Source organism: Schistocerca gregaria, chromosome 5, assembly GCF_023897955.1.
Source record: "Schistocerca gregaria isolate iqSchGreg1 chromosome 5, iqSchGreg1.2, whole genome shotgun sequence".
In the NCBI taxonomy this organism is placed as follows: domain Eukaryota; kingdom Metazoa; phylum Arthropoda; class Insecta; order Orthoptera; family Acrididae; genus Schistocerca; species Schistocerca gregaria.
Window position 1 is genome coordinate 500,784,556 of NC_064924.1, and position 17,781 is coordinate 500,802,336.

The 17,781-nt window shown below is 39.9% G+C and overlaps 1 protein-coding gene across 2 annotated transcripts in view; it reads left to right on the forward strand.

Annotated features, from left to right (window-relative positions):
- The first annotated feature begins 4,984 nt into the window (after nt 1–4,984).
- Nucleotides 4,985–17,781, forward strand: part of LOC126272042 (multiple epidermal growth factor-like domains protein 8) — a 371,715-nt gene continuing 358,918 nt past the window's right edge. For both annotated transcript variants that reach the window (XM_049974556.1, XM_049974557.1), the window contains exon 1: nt 4,985–6,238. In XM_049974556.1, the coding sequence (XP_049830513.1) occupies nt 6,025–6,238 (214 nt within the window). In that variant the 5' untranslated portion in view covers nt 4,985–6,024. The remainder of the gene's footprint in view (nt 6,239–17,781) is intronic.

Consider the following 17,781-nt stretch of genomic DNA (forward strand, 5'->3'; position numbering starts at 1 on the left):
TGAGCTGTTAAAAACGGAAATTGGGGAGACAGTTTTAAGACAAAACCTGCTGGTGGTGACAAAATAAAAATAACCCTTCACGTATTGAAACACTACAACACTGACAAAACACTTCTCACAAGCAAAAACATACCCCACTACTCATTGCCTACAACAAAAACACGGAACAAAAATATTGTAATCAGAGACCTCCAAAGACGACTGTCCCAGGCAATCACAACAGACTTTACTGCCCGCGGGTATGTCGTCAAGGCTGTCCAGCAGATGGGCAAGGTTGAAAGGAAGCAGCCCCTATTCCAGGCCACACTACCAGATATCCCCAAAACAAAAGGGAGATAAAAATGGTCTTGGCTGTTCCTGTCACCACCGAGCCATTGCGCTGCAAAAACAAGACAGTGCAGTGCTTTACCTTCCAAGGCCTAAACCATATCGCTGCACACTGCACGATGGCGATAATATGCAGGAAGTGCGCCGAAGCCCATGACATGAGGTCCTGCATACTAAAACCCATGGACACGCAAATAAGGTTCGTGCTCTGTGGCAAAAACCACACAGCGGGTTACCAAGGTTGCGAGGTCCACAAAAGACACTCACAGCAGGCAAAGGGCGCAAAGGCCGCCCCCCTCCCCACACACACACACGCGCAAACAAAACACTACCACCCAAACCAGTCACACAAAGAAACAAAACACATCAATACACACGGACAAGGCTTGGGTAAAACCAAGACCAGACACACCAAGCGCAACTTACGCAGAATTCACCAAACACAGTCATAAGGACAACACCGAGAAACACTCAACAACAATGACCAGGTCCACTAAGACAGAGGAAGCCCTAGTGAACCACACCCCCCCCCCCCCCCACATAGCCCATCTCCTCAGATCAGTTGTTAGGCATTATGGTCCACACCATGAACCTCATCATGGAAATGATGAAGGAATTCAGGGAGCCCCAGAAGTAGAACACTCAGATCCTCGTTGCCCTTCAGGAAGCAGTCCAGCAGTCGCTCCCCTCTGCGACTTCCTCAGTAGTTTCAAAACCCCATTATGGATAGACGATCAAATATCCAAGGCCTGACAATGTGCATCTTTCACGCAGATGACATTATTAACCATGAGGTCGAGTTCAGAGAATTCATGAAGAAGTTCTCCATCGACATATACATGATGGCTGAAACCCACCTAAATCCGGGAATAAAAGCGACAGTCCACAACTACATTAGCTACCATAAGGACAGGCAACCCAAGGCAGAGGAGTTGCCATTTACATAAAAAGAGGGATCCCCCACCACCAGGTATTCTTACAAGCTACCAGTAAAATTGAAGCAGTGGCGGTGGTAGTATCCACTGCCACCAGACCCCCAACAACTGTTACAATCTACCGACCCCCACAAGACGAGATAGACGAGGGAGACATAACTGCTCTAGGGCAAACTCATAATAGGAGGCGACTTCAGTACCAAACACTCAGATTGGAACTCTAGAGCAATCTACAGAGCAGCCCCCAAACCTCAAAGGCTAGTGCGTGACCACCATTTCGAAACATGGGCTCCGGTCGAGCCCACATACTTTCCAGAAAATGGAGGTAGACCTGACGTGTTAGACTAGGAGAATCGCCGGGTTTGTAGCCGCAAGGACAGTCAACAAAATTTCCTCCGACCATACCCCAGTGATTCTAGAAATATACAGCTCCCGGAACACTTGCTAGCTGAAATTCTAAATAAGAACGCAGTGGCAAAAGAGTGGAAGATCACCAGAAATCAGGCCACCAGGAGGCTGAGTCGTCTACAGAGAGAGCTGAAGGTAGCGTTCAGTGAGCACAGAAACCAGCAAAGTCAAAACCGCCTCACAGCTCTCAAAGTAGATGATCACACACTACGACAAGCAACCAAACAATTCACGAAAAGACGCACTAGGATGCCGCCACTGCACGGCGAGTGATGTCTGGCCTACAGCCATGCTCAAAAGGCCAACGTCTTCGCCGACTCCTTCAAGAAGCAGTTTCAAGTGACAGAACCTCAAGATAAAAAGCATGAAGAGATAGTCCATCGTCAACTGACCATCTTCCTCAATGCTGAGGAGGACTCAGAGGACGAACCCACACTTTTCGCCCCCGAGGATGTGGCAAAGTAATTAGGTCCCTTCCCACAAAAAAGGCCCCAGGACATGACAGTGTCGCCAGTCAGTTAGTTAAAAACCTCCCACCCTCGGCGAGCACACACATCGGGAACGTCTTCAACGAGATTACTCGTTCCCATGCGTTTGCAGCTTGCTGGAAACATGCGGAAGTGGTCGCAATACACAAAACAGGGAAAGACCCTCTATTCCCACAGCACTACAGGCGGATTAGCCTGTTGCCAACTCTCAGCAAGATCTATGAGTGCCTCCTGCTAAAACCCATGCAGGAACATATTACCAGAGAGCAACTTGTGCAAGATTTCCAAAGCGGATTGCGGCTAAGTCACTCTGCCCCACAACAGATCATGAGAGTGGTTGAAGCAGCCACAGAGGGCTTCAACTGCTTCGACTCAGTATAGCATAGAGGGCTACTCTACAAGTTATATACATAAGGGTTCTCCAGGAGCATAGTTAAGCTGATCAAAAGGAGCATAGTTAAGCTGATCAAAAGCTATCTCACGAATAGGACTTTCTCTGTCAAAGTAGAAACTTCCACCTCCAGCAAAAGGCGTATTCGTGGTGGGGTGCCACAAGGATCTGTCCTGGGTACCGTTTTGTACAGTCTGTACACTGCGGATACACCAACAGCCCCCAGGCGCACACAGCACACTACGCAGATGACACAGTCTTCTACACACAAAATGCGAACAAGGACCTGGTCATCTGTAGGCTACAAATGGTTTTAGATGACACAGAAACTTGGGCCCATCGCTGGCGCATTAGCATCAACTCTGAAAAGAAACAGACTATGCTGATCACCCGGAGGCTCGGAAGGAGGGGAATTCCTCAACGCCCCCCCCCCCCCCCCTCCGTTTTCACATAAACAGAACCCAACTCCCCTGGCACAGAACCGCGAAGTACCTTGGCGTAACCTTGGACTCTCATATTAGGAGGAAACCCCACATAGAAGAGGTCCATAGGAAGGTCTGTGCCAGAATGTCCATCCTGTACCCAGTCCTGAACTCAACCAACTCTCTTCCTTGCTCTGTGGGTGTGAATGTATATCAGGCTCTGATATGGCCAGTAATGGAGTACGCATGGCCTGTCTGGGGATATGCAGCGAATCAGCACGCAGCCAAACTCCAGAGGCTGCAGAACAGCACCCTCAGGAGGTCACTGCGTCTTCCCCTCAGATTCCCTACTGACGATCTGCACGCTGCAGCTGAAATCCCACTCCTAAAAGAGCGTTTCCAAGATCTGGGAAGGGCCTTATATGAAGGTCTTCCAGGTCAGGAAACGTCCTCATCCACTCCCTAGGTCGATATGACGTGTCCCTCGACAATCACAAACGCCCAATGATGATCTTCGACGACTAAGTCGAAGAGAAAATACCTAATCCAATTCCTGATCATCCTCCTTCCCCCATAATATCAGTCATCTCGCCAACCCCAGGCAAGTACCAGACATACACAGAACAATCATCACATCACGCAGACACCCAAAAATCAAAGAAATAAACGCACATACAAGTATAAAGAGGAGTAAAAGCTGCAAGGTTACAAACTCCCCCATACACTTCCCCAAAGAGGGGAAAGTATTAGATGAGAGTGAGAGGCTTTCTACTAAAAAATCATGGGAAGGAGGCACTTTTTCTCCTTTCGCTCATTTCATTGGACACTGATGCTGGTAATGTTTCTTGTGACTTATTTTCCATAGGAAAGGTGGAAACTGCTGCCACTATCTTCAAAGAGCAAGGATACCTTTTCCTGGGACATATTTCTTAAGAGATAAGTGGTGTTGACACTGTTTGTTTACTGTCAGTCTGAGAGGAATTCTCTGATGATGTCCCTTAGGTTTGGGACACTTCACTGCACTTTGTATGAACATGATTAGCACTTTCCCGAACGGTTGGGATTGTTTGAGGTAGAGAACTAGCATCTGAACTAGATGAGTAGTTTTCATGATTTTTTTGCAGGTAACGTTTTCTTCTCCTTCCACTAAGATGCATACCACGCCTGGTAAAAAAGCTGACGATCTATATCCCCTATTTGTAGGAAGGATATGTTCTGAAAGGCTTGGTAGATTTTACAATACAGTCAGTATGTTTTCTCTATCTCTTTGTTTACACAGGAGAAATTTGGAAGGTTGTATCTGTGCTGAATTCCTACAACAATCGTTGTTTGCTCCTCCAGTAATATCAGTGTTTTCCTTAATCATCTTGAGGCTCCTTTGAAAGCACTCTATATGGAAAACTCATCCAACGGAAATAATCGAAATCTCAACACCATAGTAATTTCCACAGAACATAAAAACATAAGTAATATTGTACAATACAATGATAAATTTAGTTTTTAAATCACAGCTAGTCCTGAATCACTCACTACACTCGCTCCATATCGATTGTCCATTTTAGTCCGACACAGTTGCTGTTTTCGTCGGTTCACTGGAACGATCGCCACGGGATTCATTACAACCGTCCGGTTTCAGAAAAAAATGGAATCAACAATGAAAGTCCTCTGCCCACAGCGGGAATAGCGTGAAAGTAACCAGTTAAGAGTTTAAATATGAAGACTTTATAGAGGAATAACAAATATTTACAGGGCTCATGGCCCCCTAGCAGGGGGTCTCACGCGGCTGCTGTTACCTTAAACCGGCCCTGAGTATAGATTTACACGTAGCCCTCTTTAAACATCGAATTTACGTAGAAAGTTACAAGTTAGGTCATTTATAAATCCTATAAATAGCAGTGGCGGGTGCACTGATCCTTGGATAGCCCCTTGAGTAACACTGGGAGTTTCCCTGTTTTTAGTTTATTATTTGTTTTTCTGTTAACAAGGTAGGGTTCATTGAGGGAGAGTCCCAGGTACCATAACACAGTAAGACGGTAATCGAAAGAAGTAGGTATTTCTGTTATTGTAAACAGTATGCGAAACATTGACAGGTGCATCCAACACCTGGAAGCTGAGATGGAAGCGAATATATAAATACCGTTAATCCATTGCAAACAGGATTTGTTAGACACTTGACGGAACAAGTTAGTTAAAGTCAATCGGTCACTGCCACATATAGTACAATATGTTTGAAGTAATGGAAAAGTACTGAATCAAAGCAATAATGTGTAAAAATCCAGTAGCAAGATCACGACCCCCGTGTGTAAATCTGCCACTGTAGCTTCAGTCGCTCCCAGGACCTTGATGTATTAGCATAAATTACGAAAGGCCTTGAGGACCTTGACAGAAGGAAGACTTCGGTGTTTTTTCCTGTGCAGGTCCTGTATTTCCGAGAGAGTGAAGCGCTAATGGTCATGTCAGTTACTGGTTAAACTAAATTAACACTTATTATTATTACGCTCACACATCTCCGCTTTGTCCGTTTCTTTTTGCCAGACTATAGTTGTATTGTGAATTGAACTGTTGCGCTAATGACGTCATGCATAGTTCAAGATCGCTCACATAGCGAAGATGAGAATCGTATAACATCTGTATAGCGCAAGAAATTCGTTGTTTGTGTTTGTTTGGAATGTGGAAGAGGTGTGTTTGCGGTTGTGTACAGTGACGTATGACTTTCGAATGTTATGTTGTTTTGATTTCGGTCGAAGCAGTTGTCACGAATGCGATCTGCTGAACGTGTAGTTTGCTTTTGCAATAGCATTTAGGAACTTTTGTTGGTAACAATACGAATGCTGGTCACGAAGTTGAGTACAGGTTTTTGAGGGTCGTATCGATGTTCGAAGATTCACTAGACATATTTTTTCTGGATCCTGAACCACAGTAATTTTGATAATGTTTACAAATGACCTGTCAGTTCGCATGTCCCGTTAGTCATAAAAAGATTTTGTTATTTGTTGTGGCATGGTGTTACTTTTCACTGTTCAAAACTACGCAGAAACGTCAACATTACGAAAATGAGAGCTGGTGTGAAACAAAAAGTAATCCTGCAACCATTTGCGACATGTATTTCTACATTAATCATTTCCGTGCTGTGTGTTCAAGCTGCACATCAGTCACTCCCATGCGACAAGTCTCGTAAAGTTTATTCAAGTTCATGGGGTGTAATCACACATGGCCCATCGGGATCCAACTACACGCAAGACTCCCATTGTGAATGGCTCATTAAAGGTAAGAAATAACAATCCATAACTTAATAAACTGTCCGCAAGTACACAGAAACAGGAAGTTGTTGAAAGTAATCACTGTCCTCACTTAGAATACCGCATACATATTACTACACAAGGAATTCACAAAAGGATTTTTTCGAATTATATTGCTTTTCACTTATGCGTTCAAGGGTCTTACATTTTCATGCTATTGGCTTACTACAAACAGGGCATTGGTTCACTTCAAGAATTTGGAAGTTATTGGTCTCTTTGTACTCAACAGAATCATCACAACATTATCCTAACCTGATTGAAGCAAGCCACAGAAAATTCAGATGTGGAGGTTATGTCGATGATTTTTACACTGCACTTTTGAATGTAATTTAATATATCATATTCAGTGCCACATTACAAGACTTTTGTGTTTGACAGGACCTGTTATTTCAGAAATTATTTCGTTGTTATTGCTAATATCTGAATAATGAGTAGGCCTACGTTTGGTTCAAGATATTTGTCTTGCATGCACCTGAACTGTAACTGGTCCAAAATGTTGCTAAACAGTGAGTAGTGGAGGCTATATCACAAAGTATTATATGTCTGAATACTATCATTGTTTTGTGTCATAGCTAATGGCTAATATTATCACTGGGTTCAGCACTGAATCTTCTCAGAATATTGTGTCATAAGAAGTTAGTAAGCGATTATATGTGTTTACCGCTAAGTTACAGACTCCCTCTTTCCACATCAAGCAGAACTTACATAGGTCTTAAGAAGTTCCATAATATGTAGGCCTAGTTCACATGTAAAGTTAATGTTGAAAGTGTGCCCTTCCTAGCGCGTTTTGTATAAGCCAAGTTGAGTGATAGTCTGCATTTAGAGAATCAATAAGAGCTTTTAATGTTGGTTTCATTTATGAGTCCTTACATCAGTATGTGTGCTTCCCTTGATTCTTAGGATGACATTACTTTTAAAATAAACTATTTCTTTTCTGTAGTTATAGCATTGCTCCAAACATTTACATTCAAATATGTATAGCTGATTGAAAACTTCGATAGAGGGATTACAATTACATATAAATTTTTGCAACACTTTCCCGAATATTCTGTGTGTCTTGTACAAAAAGGCATACTGACAGGCTCCTACCGGTGATAGGTACATCAGATTCAGCTAAGGTTTCATACACCAGACTCTGCAGGGGAAAAAGAACCCAGGTTCACCAGTTATGCTGCCCATTTATTTATTTGTGTGTTCCATAGACCCTTGATGCGAGCGTATTGCTAAGATGCAGAACGTGTCAGATTATTACAATAATAACAATATGTAAATAGTCATGAAGCCTACAAACTAAATCCTATACAAACAGGTACATGAGGCACAAGTGTTTAAACAACACAGATCATAGTAGTAATAATGATTACACAAACAAATTTAAGTCTTGCATTCTAATACATGTTAAAATGCATTCTGTCGTCAGTTGCTGTGCCAGTACTAAATAGCCTAGTTCTTATAGGAATGCTTAAAAGGAAACACACTGAACTAATTGTTGCACACTGCCAAAAAATTCCTGTAAAGAATAGAAATAACCATTCAAAAGAATAAGTTTCATCTGGGACAAGAACTCTCCTTCTGAACCAACAGTTACAGTGTCAGAGTGCTTGCACTTATCACATACTAAGCTGTTGCACTGGCATGTTGAATTCACATTGCCTTGTGGGCATTATGAGGTTCTTTGTCCAACTTCTCTTGTAGCACATCTCAGATGAACACTATGTAAAGTGGGGCAGTGAAATGAGTTGGTAGAAAACAAAGTCACAGTAAGGCAATCTCTTACAATTCCATTGTACAGGTTGATTGAGAATCATATTTTATGACTAGAAATGTGGCGAGCAATTGGATTTTCATAACTTCATACATGATTATAGTGCTAGCTGGAAACAATGATGAAACATGCCTCATCAGAAGGAAGCGAAAACTGTTAGAAGTTTTCTACTGTAGTACAACGTTGACTATTCAATTGAAAGACCACAATTCTAGGTTTGGAGGTATTTGATCCCAGTCATCACACTTTTTTTTTTTTATATATATAACAGGAGTGTTATTGCTGCTCCATTGGTAGTCACCAACACACACGGAGTGAGGTGTCACAGTGGTTATCACACATTTTGCACATTCAGATGCCAACAATTCAAGTCAACTTCCAGTATACGTTTGCTTGGTTTCCCTAAATCTCTCAGGGGCAAATGCTAGGATTATGCCTATTAACAGTACATACTGTATTTTCTTCATGTCTAATGGCCATGTTATCAATATGATATAACTCTACTCTTCCTTCGTTCAGTTTATACTGTGTGAACACTTCTTCTTTCAGCTATTACCAGCTGTCAGTGGTCTGAAATATCCAGTTTCTCACCATTTTTCATCCACAGTGATAAATATTTTCCAGTTTGAGAGAGACTTTTTTTCCAGTAAAATTCTGACTCTTTTGCAATATCTTCCTACATTGCTACTCATTACATCAGTTTAATGTCAACAAGTTCCTCTGGTGTTTAGTGCTCAGTCTTTAACAAGCAATGTAGAACTACAAGCAGTGCAAACTCCATGACATCACATTTTTGGAAGATTGCTCTGCCATACTAATAACCCGGCAGTTGTTTGATATTACAACTAAAGGAGTTTACAGAACTGTTCCTCACAGACATTACTCACTTAAGTTCTCTTGGCATCAGAAATGTGCATTTTGAACTGCTAGATTCTAGCCTTAAAACAATCTGCTTAATGTCTTGTAACAGGCTACTTTGCTGAATTCTGTAGTAGTTGTCCCAAGCTTGAACACATACCATGATTTGTAGAGGTAATATTGGATAGGTAAAAAATTGTGGAAAATATCTAACAGCAATAACAAGAAAATGCATACATTCATAGTCTGTTTACTGTTACCCATCAGTGATAAAAGTAAACTTGTTGTCTCATTCTAGATCAATTAATATGTATATATATTCTTACCATATATTGTTGTATATAATGGAACCATTGCTTTATTAGAAATGCCGTTTGTTTGATTCTAGGTAATGGCTCTGGAGAAATTTTTATTTCTTGTGGTGTTGTTGTATCATATGACACAAGAATGTGTTACACTTCGCTGGTATGATGGTGTTCTGGAAAATTTCAGTATGAATCTCTCGCTCTGCAGTGGAGTATGCACTGTTTACAACATTCTTGGCTGACTAAAACTGAGTGCCAGACCAGGACTCAAATGTGGAACACTGCCATAAGCAAGTCTTCATACTAACTGAGCAACCTAGGCATAAATCATCCTCACAGCTTTATTTCTCTGAAGTTTTGCGGGTAAGAACGAGGTGTTGGTGGAGCTACAGCTGTGAGCATGGGTTGTGAGACAACATCGCTAGTTCAGTCATTAAGAGCATTGCCTGCAGAAGGCGTGGTTCTGCATTTGAGTCCCAGTCTGGCACACAGTGTTAATCTCCCAGAAAGTTTCAGTCTGGAAAATGTTTACTGGATACTTGACCATCCTCTGGTGGAGCAATTTTGCATATCATTATTCTGCATTAATTTACCAATTTTTCAGCATTAGGTTCTTTAACCATGCAGTTTCACACTGTTGTTGCTGAGCATTTTTGTGAATGTTTTGTAAAAGAACATTTTATTAAGTGAAAGTCAGTATGTGCACAACAATGGTGACACATATTCGAACACACAACCACCACAGAGTAATGGTAACAATGTGAAGTTAATAGAAAACTGTTAATAGCAATTACCATATCCTGACACCCTTTAAATTGACTGCTGCACAATATGGAAGTTCAAATGTACAGTCAATCCTTCAGTGGACCACAGTTTGTGCCTAACTTTACTTTGGAGTTTTGTGAAAGTATCAGTTAACATTTCTTCAGATGGTAGGTGTTCGTTTAGTCCATGCATAACTTTGCATGATACCAGTGTGTTCCAAAAAGCCACAAACAAAAATACAATTTTCTTGTCTTATGTTGATAACAGATAGAGGGGTCAAGTGTTTCGGATCGTCATTGTGCTAGTGACCATATGTATACTTATCAGGAGAATGGATATACTGTAAACGCACATGCGAGTGCTTGCGCCCCCCCCCCCTCCCCCCCCACACACAGTGTGTCTTCCTACATTGTTGATATTCCTACCTGGTGTTTCCATTGTTTGATTACTACAGTACTGTGTCAAATTTTAAGAATTACATATTTCCTCAAGTCCAGAAAAATTGAACAAACTAGTTGGTTCTTTCGTACTAGGTGTGGTCTATGGTGGGCCTTAGGCAGCTTAATAAAGGCACCATTTGTTCATGGGTTGTTCCTGAGAAACTGCAAAAAACAGTTTTTAGCCATTTCTTTCACTGTAGACTGCAGTTATCTAAATAACTGATCTTATCAAATAGTTCAAATTTTAACTGTGTATCCTTGAGACATTTATCTAAAAATGCCATTTTCAAAGATCTATATGTTATTGAGGTCCACTGAAAAACCGTGATTTTTGGGTACCAGAAGTACTAGTTGTAGAGATGGTCATATCTGTAATTTCTGTTCATGGCAGACTGTCAAAACTTTTACTATACATTTTTAAGATGATGATCTTAATGACTGATATCATTATCCATTACCAAAATCCAGAGGTAGTTTGTACACGTAAAATATGCACGTAATACTGGTCAGAATTGTAAATGAAGTTTTAAATGATGTAGAAAAATAATTTGCTGATTTAAAATTCATTATTCTTGCAAATAAAACACTATATTTTTGACATGCTGTAGGTATAGCCTAAAAATGCGCATTTTTATGTAAAGTGGTGTAAAGTGAACTTTAGAGGAAGCCTCAATTTTGTGGGGTTGGACATTGGTAGTATCGTGTAAAACCTTTTCATCTTATTCTTCAGGTGTGGTTGTTTAAAACATTTTTTAAACGTAGGACTCCGTTTATATTTAGATGAAAGAATGGTGGTCCATGCCTATTCTGTGTTCTGGGAAAAGCTACCAGACATTGGATTTCTGCAGCTGCAGAATTGGGGCTGAATGCAAATTCAGTAAATTATTTCTAACAACATTTTTACTCTTTAAAGTTACAAATCGTAAGCTAGGCATTTTAAGTGAATTGCAATCGATGAACAAAGTATCTATAAAAAATGTAAAGCAAACAGTTTTGTGTTAAGCTTGTATTATACATAGTTGTTTCTTGATTACATGTGTCAAATTGTATAAATGTGTTGAAGTATTTAAGCAGTCAAAACTATACTGACCTATCGAATTCGTGTTATATAGGGAACAAGCAGAAAAAGGGCACTTGCTGCAGCATAAAAAAGGCGAATATGTTTCTCTTCTGGAGACTCGAACTACAGGTTTTAGCCTAAAAATGTACATTTTTATGTAAAGTAGTGTAAAGTGGGCTTGCTTTGTGTGGGAGTCCTGTGTTGCCTTTCTCACCAAAAATTTTGGCATGCAAACATATTCTCACTTTTTTGTGCTGCAAGAGAGTTACAGAAAGACAGTGATGAAGAGAGAGGAGGAAGTCCAGTTGGAGAGGAAGAAAGGAGACAGTGATAGAGAGAAAGTTGCTGTGAAAGAGAAATGGATGAAGACAATAGCAGGCAGCAGAAGCCAAAGAGAGAGGAAATAGTGATGGCTAGTGGCAGACAGTGTCAGTAAAAGAGAATGGGGGTGGAGGTAGTAGCAATGGGATCAAGTGTGAGAGAAGACAGTGGAAATGAAAAAGTGCAATGAGTGCAGACCATATGTAGGCTTCGGGTGACGGGGCGGGATCTGGACACCCCACCTCCCTCCACCCGGCCATCCACCCACTCGCCCACCCTGCCTCCCCCCCTCCCCCCCTCCCTCCCTTTCCCCCAAGACGTGTGAACTTTAATGTGTAGATATAGGAGAGGACACATTTTGGACTGAAATTTTGAACTTGTGGGTATAAGAGAAAAGTAGGTTGGACCCTCCTATAGTTTTTAACTGCCAAGATATGGTGCCAGACAGTGCCAGTGGAAAAGAAAGACAATAGGATACAGTGTAAGTGAGAGAGAATGAAGGCAGTGGGATATACTGTAAATGCAGGAGACAGTGTAAATGTGAGATAGGAGACGGTGCCAGTATGAGAGAAAAGGAGAAGAAGCGAATGTAAATGAGAGAGAAGACAGCATCAGTGATAGAGAGAGAGAGAGAGAGAAAGTGTGGGCAGTGACAGCAAGAGAGAGGAGTCTACATGACTGCCAGTCAGTAGTTAGGGGTAGGGGTAGGAGTAAACTTTTGTCAGTTTTCTCTCATATATGTTTTAAAAAATTTCCCCATCTCCTGCACCCATATATTAAAGTTTCCCAGTTTAGGCATCAAAAGCCTCCTCCGTAAGGACATGTATGGAAAGGAGACGGTGGTGGTTGAAGAGCAAGACAGTAGGCTGTAAATAGAAAGAGACGGACAGTGGCAGTGGGAGAAAGAAAGAATGGGACAGAGACAATGGCAGTGAGACTGAGAGTCAGTGAAAGTGACAGTGAAGGAGACAGTGGTAAGAAAGACTGAGAGAAAGGGATAAAGACAGTGACATTGGGAGACTGGAGAAAGTGCCCATAGGAGAAAAAGGATACAGTGGGAGTGAGACATATGAGTAGCTTGTTTCCAGAACCAACTGTTTTAGTTTATACAAATTTTATAATGTGGACAAAAGTTGATCACTTTTCTGTGCTCGTGGATTTTTATTTTTTGCCTATTAAAAATTACATCTTTTAATCCTTTATATGTATCCTTAAACATTGTTTTGAAAAGTATGTCTGTTTATTACAAAATGATTTTAAAAGTTTGAAGTAGAAGGTTTTGTAAATAAAAATGAAAATAGCACACTTTAGTAACAATGACACATTTGAGCTGAGGGGAAAAAAAAATGTTTTTGTACTACTATGCATCTCAGACATTTATACACAATATTGAATGTATGTATGTGAAATAATTATGACAATTTAAATGCTTGTTTACAAGTCTACAGCAAATCTTCATTCAAAAGTTGTGTATGGTCTTGTATGCCACCATTACCATCATCATCGTCGTCTGTAGGTTGGGCTCCCAGAACTTCTTTGTAGAAATGTAGTTGTCCCATTAATGTTCCACTGCAGTGAGCAGCTTCGTGAAATTTGACACACCTTAACTGAACTGGCTCAGTTTGAACAGTTGACAGTCTTCAGAAAGAAAACCCTGTGTTTCATGGGAGACATCTGCTTGAAAACGTTATGGGTTGTGCTGACCACAGAACAGTAAACACTCCTAAATGTTAACCTGGCCACAAATTGTGTTTGAGAAGCTGTAAACAGAGTTACCACTGTTGAAAAAATACCAGAATACTTCAATTGATTTAGAATACTTCCTTTCTTTCTTCCTTATCATCTTTTCAACCAGACAAAACGCCCAATCTGCAGGCACATACGAGTATCCACATACGGGGAAGAACCACTGAAACTGAGGTTTCTTCTGTTGGCAGAATCGAAATAGGAATGCTAGTACAGCGTAATTTCTGTTGTACCGCACACAAAAATCAGAAAAGAAGTAAAGTCCCATCACATTGTTTAATTTCTCACTTATCATGTTGCTGAGGAAGTGATTCAAACAGGACATTACTGTGTGTTACACCCCCTGCCTTGCTCTCCCCCTCTAGCCACCTGTAGAAGAAGGCTGAACCCTTGTTCAGTGATTTTTCTAATGTATGTATTTGGCAGATGTCGAGTGCTTCACCTATATTGGTATTTGGTTAAAAGAAGGTTTTGCATGAGATCAAAATTGATGCTTTTAATTCCTTTAGGCTGCATCAAAAAATTGCTTTGCACGATTCTTACACACAATATATGAAACAGTGAGTTGCTTCTTTGTTGTGGGTTTCTTTCTGTATCTCATAAGGTTTTTAGAGTGAGACGCTCACTGCAAGTACCAGTTTTTAAAGAGCCAACATCTAAATGAAAGGCTGAATGAAACACAAAGTAAAACAACAAATACCGATGTTTGTCTGATGTTTTGGTAGGTATACCCTTTATCCATTTTGCATATGGTAAAATGAGCTGTTCTTCGTACTGTAGTGACTGTCACAACATCTGAATACTTTGATATGATTCTTTATTTTCTGTTTAAGCAAGTTCATCTTTTCGGTCACTGGAGAGCCACCTCCTCTGTCTCATCTCTGCATCTTCTTCCACAGTCATTTTAGCAACCCATTCAACTTCGGGCTTTCCTATGCACACACCCTTACAGGTCTGTCTTGTGTTTGAACAGAGTTGATTGTGCTATATAAATAGTTCCTTTTTGGATTTTCTGAAGAATTTGTGTTGATGATGGAAACTTGAATATTCCACTGAATGTATTGTCTTGAATGGCATCTTCAGAAGTCCGGAACTTAGTACAAAACATTTCAGTGTCATTCCTAGAAATTTCCTTGGCTTTACAAAACTGGTTGTATATTTGTATGGTTACTAGATGCTTTCCACTCTTTGTTGTTTGGATCCATTTTTCCATTTTCAGGTTGGTTTTTTCCCCATCCTTCTTTGTTAATGCCTCATTTTCAACTCTAGTCCTTTTCTTTCTTCTACAGTGTCATTGTCAGTGTCAAAATGTCAGTGTCAGTGTCAAAATGTTTACTTTCAAACATATTTCATCCAGCTGTTAATTGCCACTTCTTAAACAATAAAGTTACAAACTGAATGCTCCGTATAAAACAATGTTACCAAGAGAAATAACAGCATTATTAGTGTTGACAATGTGATAGATGTTCAGCAATGAACACAAGTTTGCCAGCCAACACCAGAAGCTTTATATTACTTTAAATCACAAAGTTATTCATTGTGTCAGAATTTTCCTCAGAACTTAAATAGCTAATTTTCTGAATTAATGTTGCATTGCTCTACATTTAGTATAGAAAAGCAATGGATTTTGGTACAAAAAGTAAATAGCATAATATGGAAACAAAATTACATTTCAGACTGCTAAAAATAACAGGGTTTGGGAGGGGGGGGGGGGGGGGGGGGGGGACGACCTGGAACTGTAGAGAGTAGTTTTAACTCATACATTAGGAACCTTGGCGGCAAATGTTCTCACCACTGAATTCACAAGTTACAAATGCACAGAGTAATATTTATAACCAAAAATTGACATTTTCCAAAAATGGCAGGTTTTGGAAATGAACTAATCATATATAGAGAAGAGAGTGACAGTGAGAGGCAGATGCAGAGTGTGAAGGTTTAACTACAGAGAGAGAGTGGGTAAAGGGATTTAAAATGTTCTGTGTTAAAAGACTGTGGATGTGTGCATATGCCAACATTTTTGGTGAGGAAGGCAGACTGAGGACTGAGGCAGCTGGTTGCCCACTTTTCTCTCAGAGTCTTTAAAGATGAACATATTGCCATTTTTTTGTGCTCTGTCAGGAGCATTTTTCCAGTGTTATTAGGGTCATCCCACATCAAGATGTACAGTTTTAGAGATGATCCTTGATAGACCATTTCCAAATCAAATGAAATTTTTTGAGTAGGTCCAACAATGCCTTGGATGGATGTGTATAAAGTCTCAGCTCAGTATCTCCTTTGGGTCCATTTTTACAGCCTCTTGTATATTGGGGTCCCAAGTTTGGACCACCTACACAGTTGAGTAAGCGCCAGCCTTGGATAACTTTTTTGAAAGGTACTCTTAACTTACAAGCCCATGTTTTTGTGTACTTAAACAACTTTGTGCTGAATATGAATATATTAGTGATTAGATTTTTAAATACATCTGGTCACAGCTGTTCTTCTTCAAAATTGGTAGAAGATTCATTGTGTGACTTGGCAAATCCATCTTTAACCAGCTCTAACCCATAATTTTATGGATGGATTCACCCGAGAATTGGTAATATAACATACAGAAACGCTTTCTTCTCATTCTTTTTGTATAATAGCCTCTATCCTTCTTTATCATAATATATACACCTACGTGTTTGATTAAAATGATTTGCATACTGAGGGTGGGGTAATTTTTTGGGTACCAAATCTGAACTGTATGTTCTTTAATGTTTTTTGCCTTCCGATATCCTAAAAGAGAATTCCTTAACCTTCAAAAGCTATATAGTTTAATGTTCGAACCATGCATGCTTATGGCTGAAAAACATTGTTCAAACTTATTGCTTTTCATACACAGCGTATATGCTTGAATTTGACAATGAGTAAATAAAAGGTAAAGTCAGTGAAAACTGCTTTTATGTCGATAAAAATATACATGTAGTTATGAACAGACCAGATTCCAAGAAATAAAACAAATCAAAATCCAGAAAGTTAGAATTTTAAAACATATTGTACAGCTGGAATAGTTCTTTTCCACTTCAGACTGAATAAATTGTGAATACCATATTGTTTAGACTCTGAGTAAATACGTTGCCTTGCCTTTGTGATTTTAATTATGTGTTTATCTGGAATTCAGAAAATATCGTCAGTAGACAGCCATAGGGAGGAACAGGGAGGACTATGGGGATGCATAAAGCTGACTAAGGCATAATTTCTTTTTTCCCTAATGAAACTTCACACATGTTTCACATCCCCCCCCAAACATTGTCATACATACAAGCAACATACTGACCTTGTTGTAATATTGCAATTGAAACAGCTGGAATTACTTCAGATGCTTTAACTGTGCATTCTACAACATCATTGGAAACTCTAAAGACTGATCTTGTTTAAATCAGTAGGCTTGACCTTGTGATTTTCTCTTGTCCAGAAATTGTCATTGGAAATCTTCTTTCCGATCAGACTGAATTTGTTCAATTTGCTTGTGCGTAACATAAAAAAAGATGATGTCTGAAATTTTTTCATTATGGAGCATAAACAGATCAAGAGGCATCAGTGTTTGGGTGTTTAAATGTCTCTGCAAAATAATATGACTTGCCAGTCTTTTAGCCATTCCTCCAATTCCATTGCAAGGAGGTTTTCCATGGCTGGCTCCAAAGTAATTCCACTCAGTGGACATGTCAAACTCCTTTTCATGCAGACAAAAATTGGGAAAAAATCCTTGAAATTATTGTAATGGGCTGTAAATCTATCACTGAAGTAGTGGAAGTGCTTGATTTATACTAATATTTATTTATTTCTATATTTATTTACATGTCAAGTTATGGAGGAGCAAATGTCCAAGGTCATGGAACGTTTCGGTACATGAAATTACAACATAAAAGTAATAACAGATAAATAAAAATGTGTATGACCCCAAAAACAGTCAGTCCATAAGTTTAAGTAAACACAGTCAACAATACAACAAGAATCAGCTTACTTTTTCAAGGAACTACTCGACAGAATAGAAGGAGTGACCCATTAGGAAACCCTTCAGTTTTAATTTGAAAGTGTGTTGATTACCGCTAAGATCTTTGAATTTGAGTGATAGCTTATTGAAAATGGATGCAGCAGTATACTGCACACGTTTCTGCATAAGAGTTAAGGAAGTCTGATCCAAATACGGGCTTGATTTCCTTAAAAATTTCATCAACCTCATTACAAATGCATGGACTGCAATGGTATCCTGACAAAGGCAGTCATTAA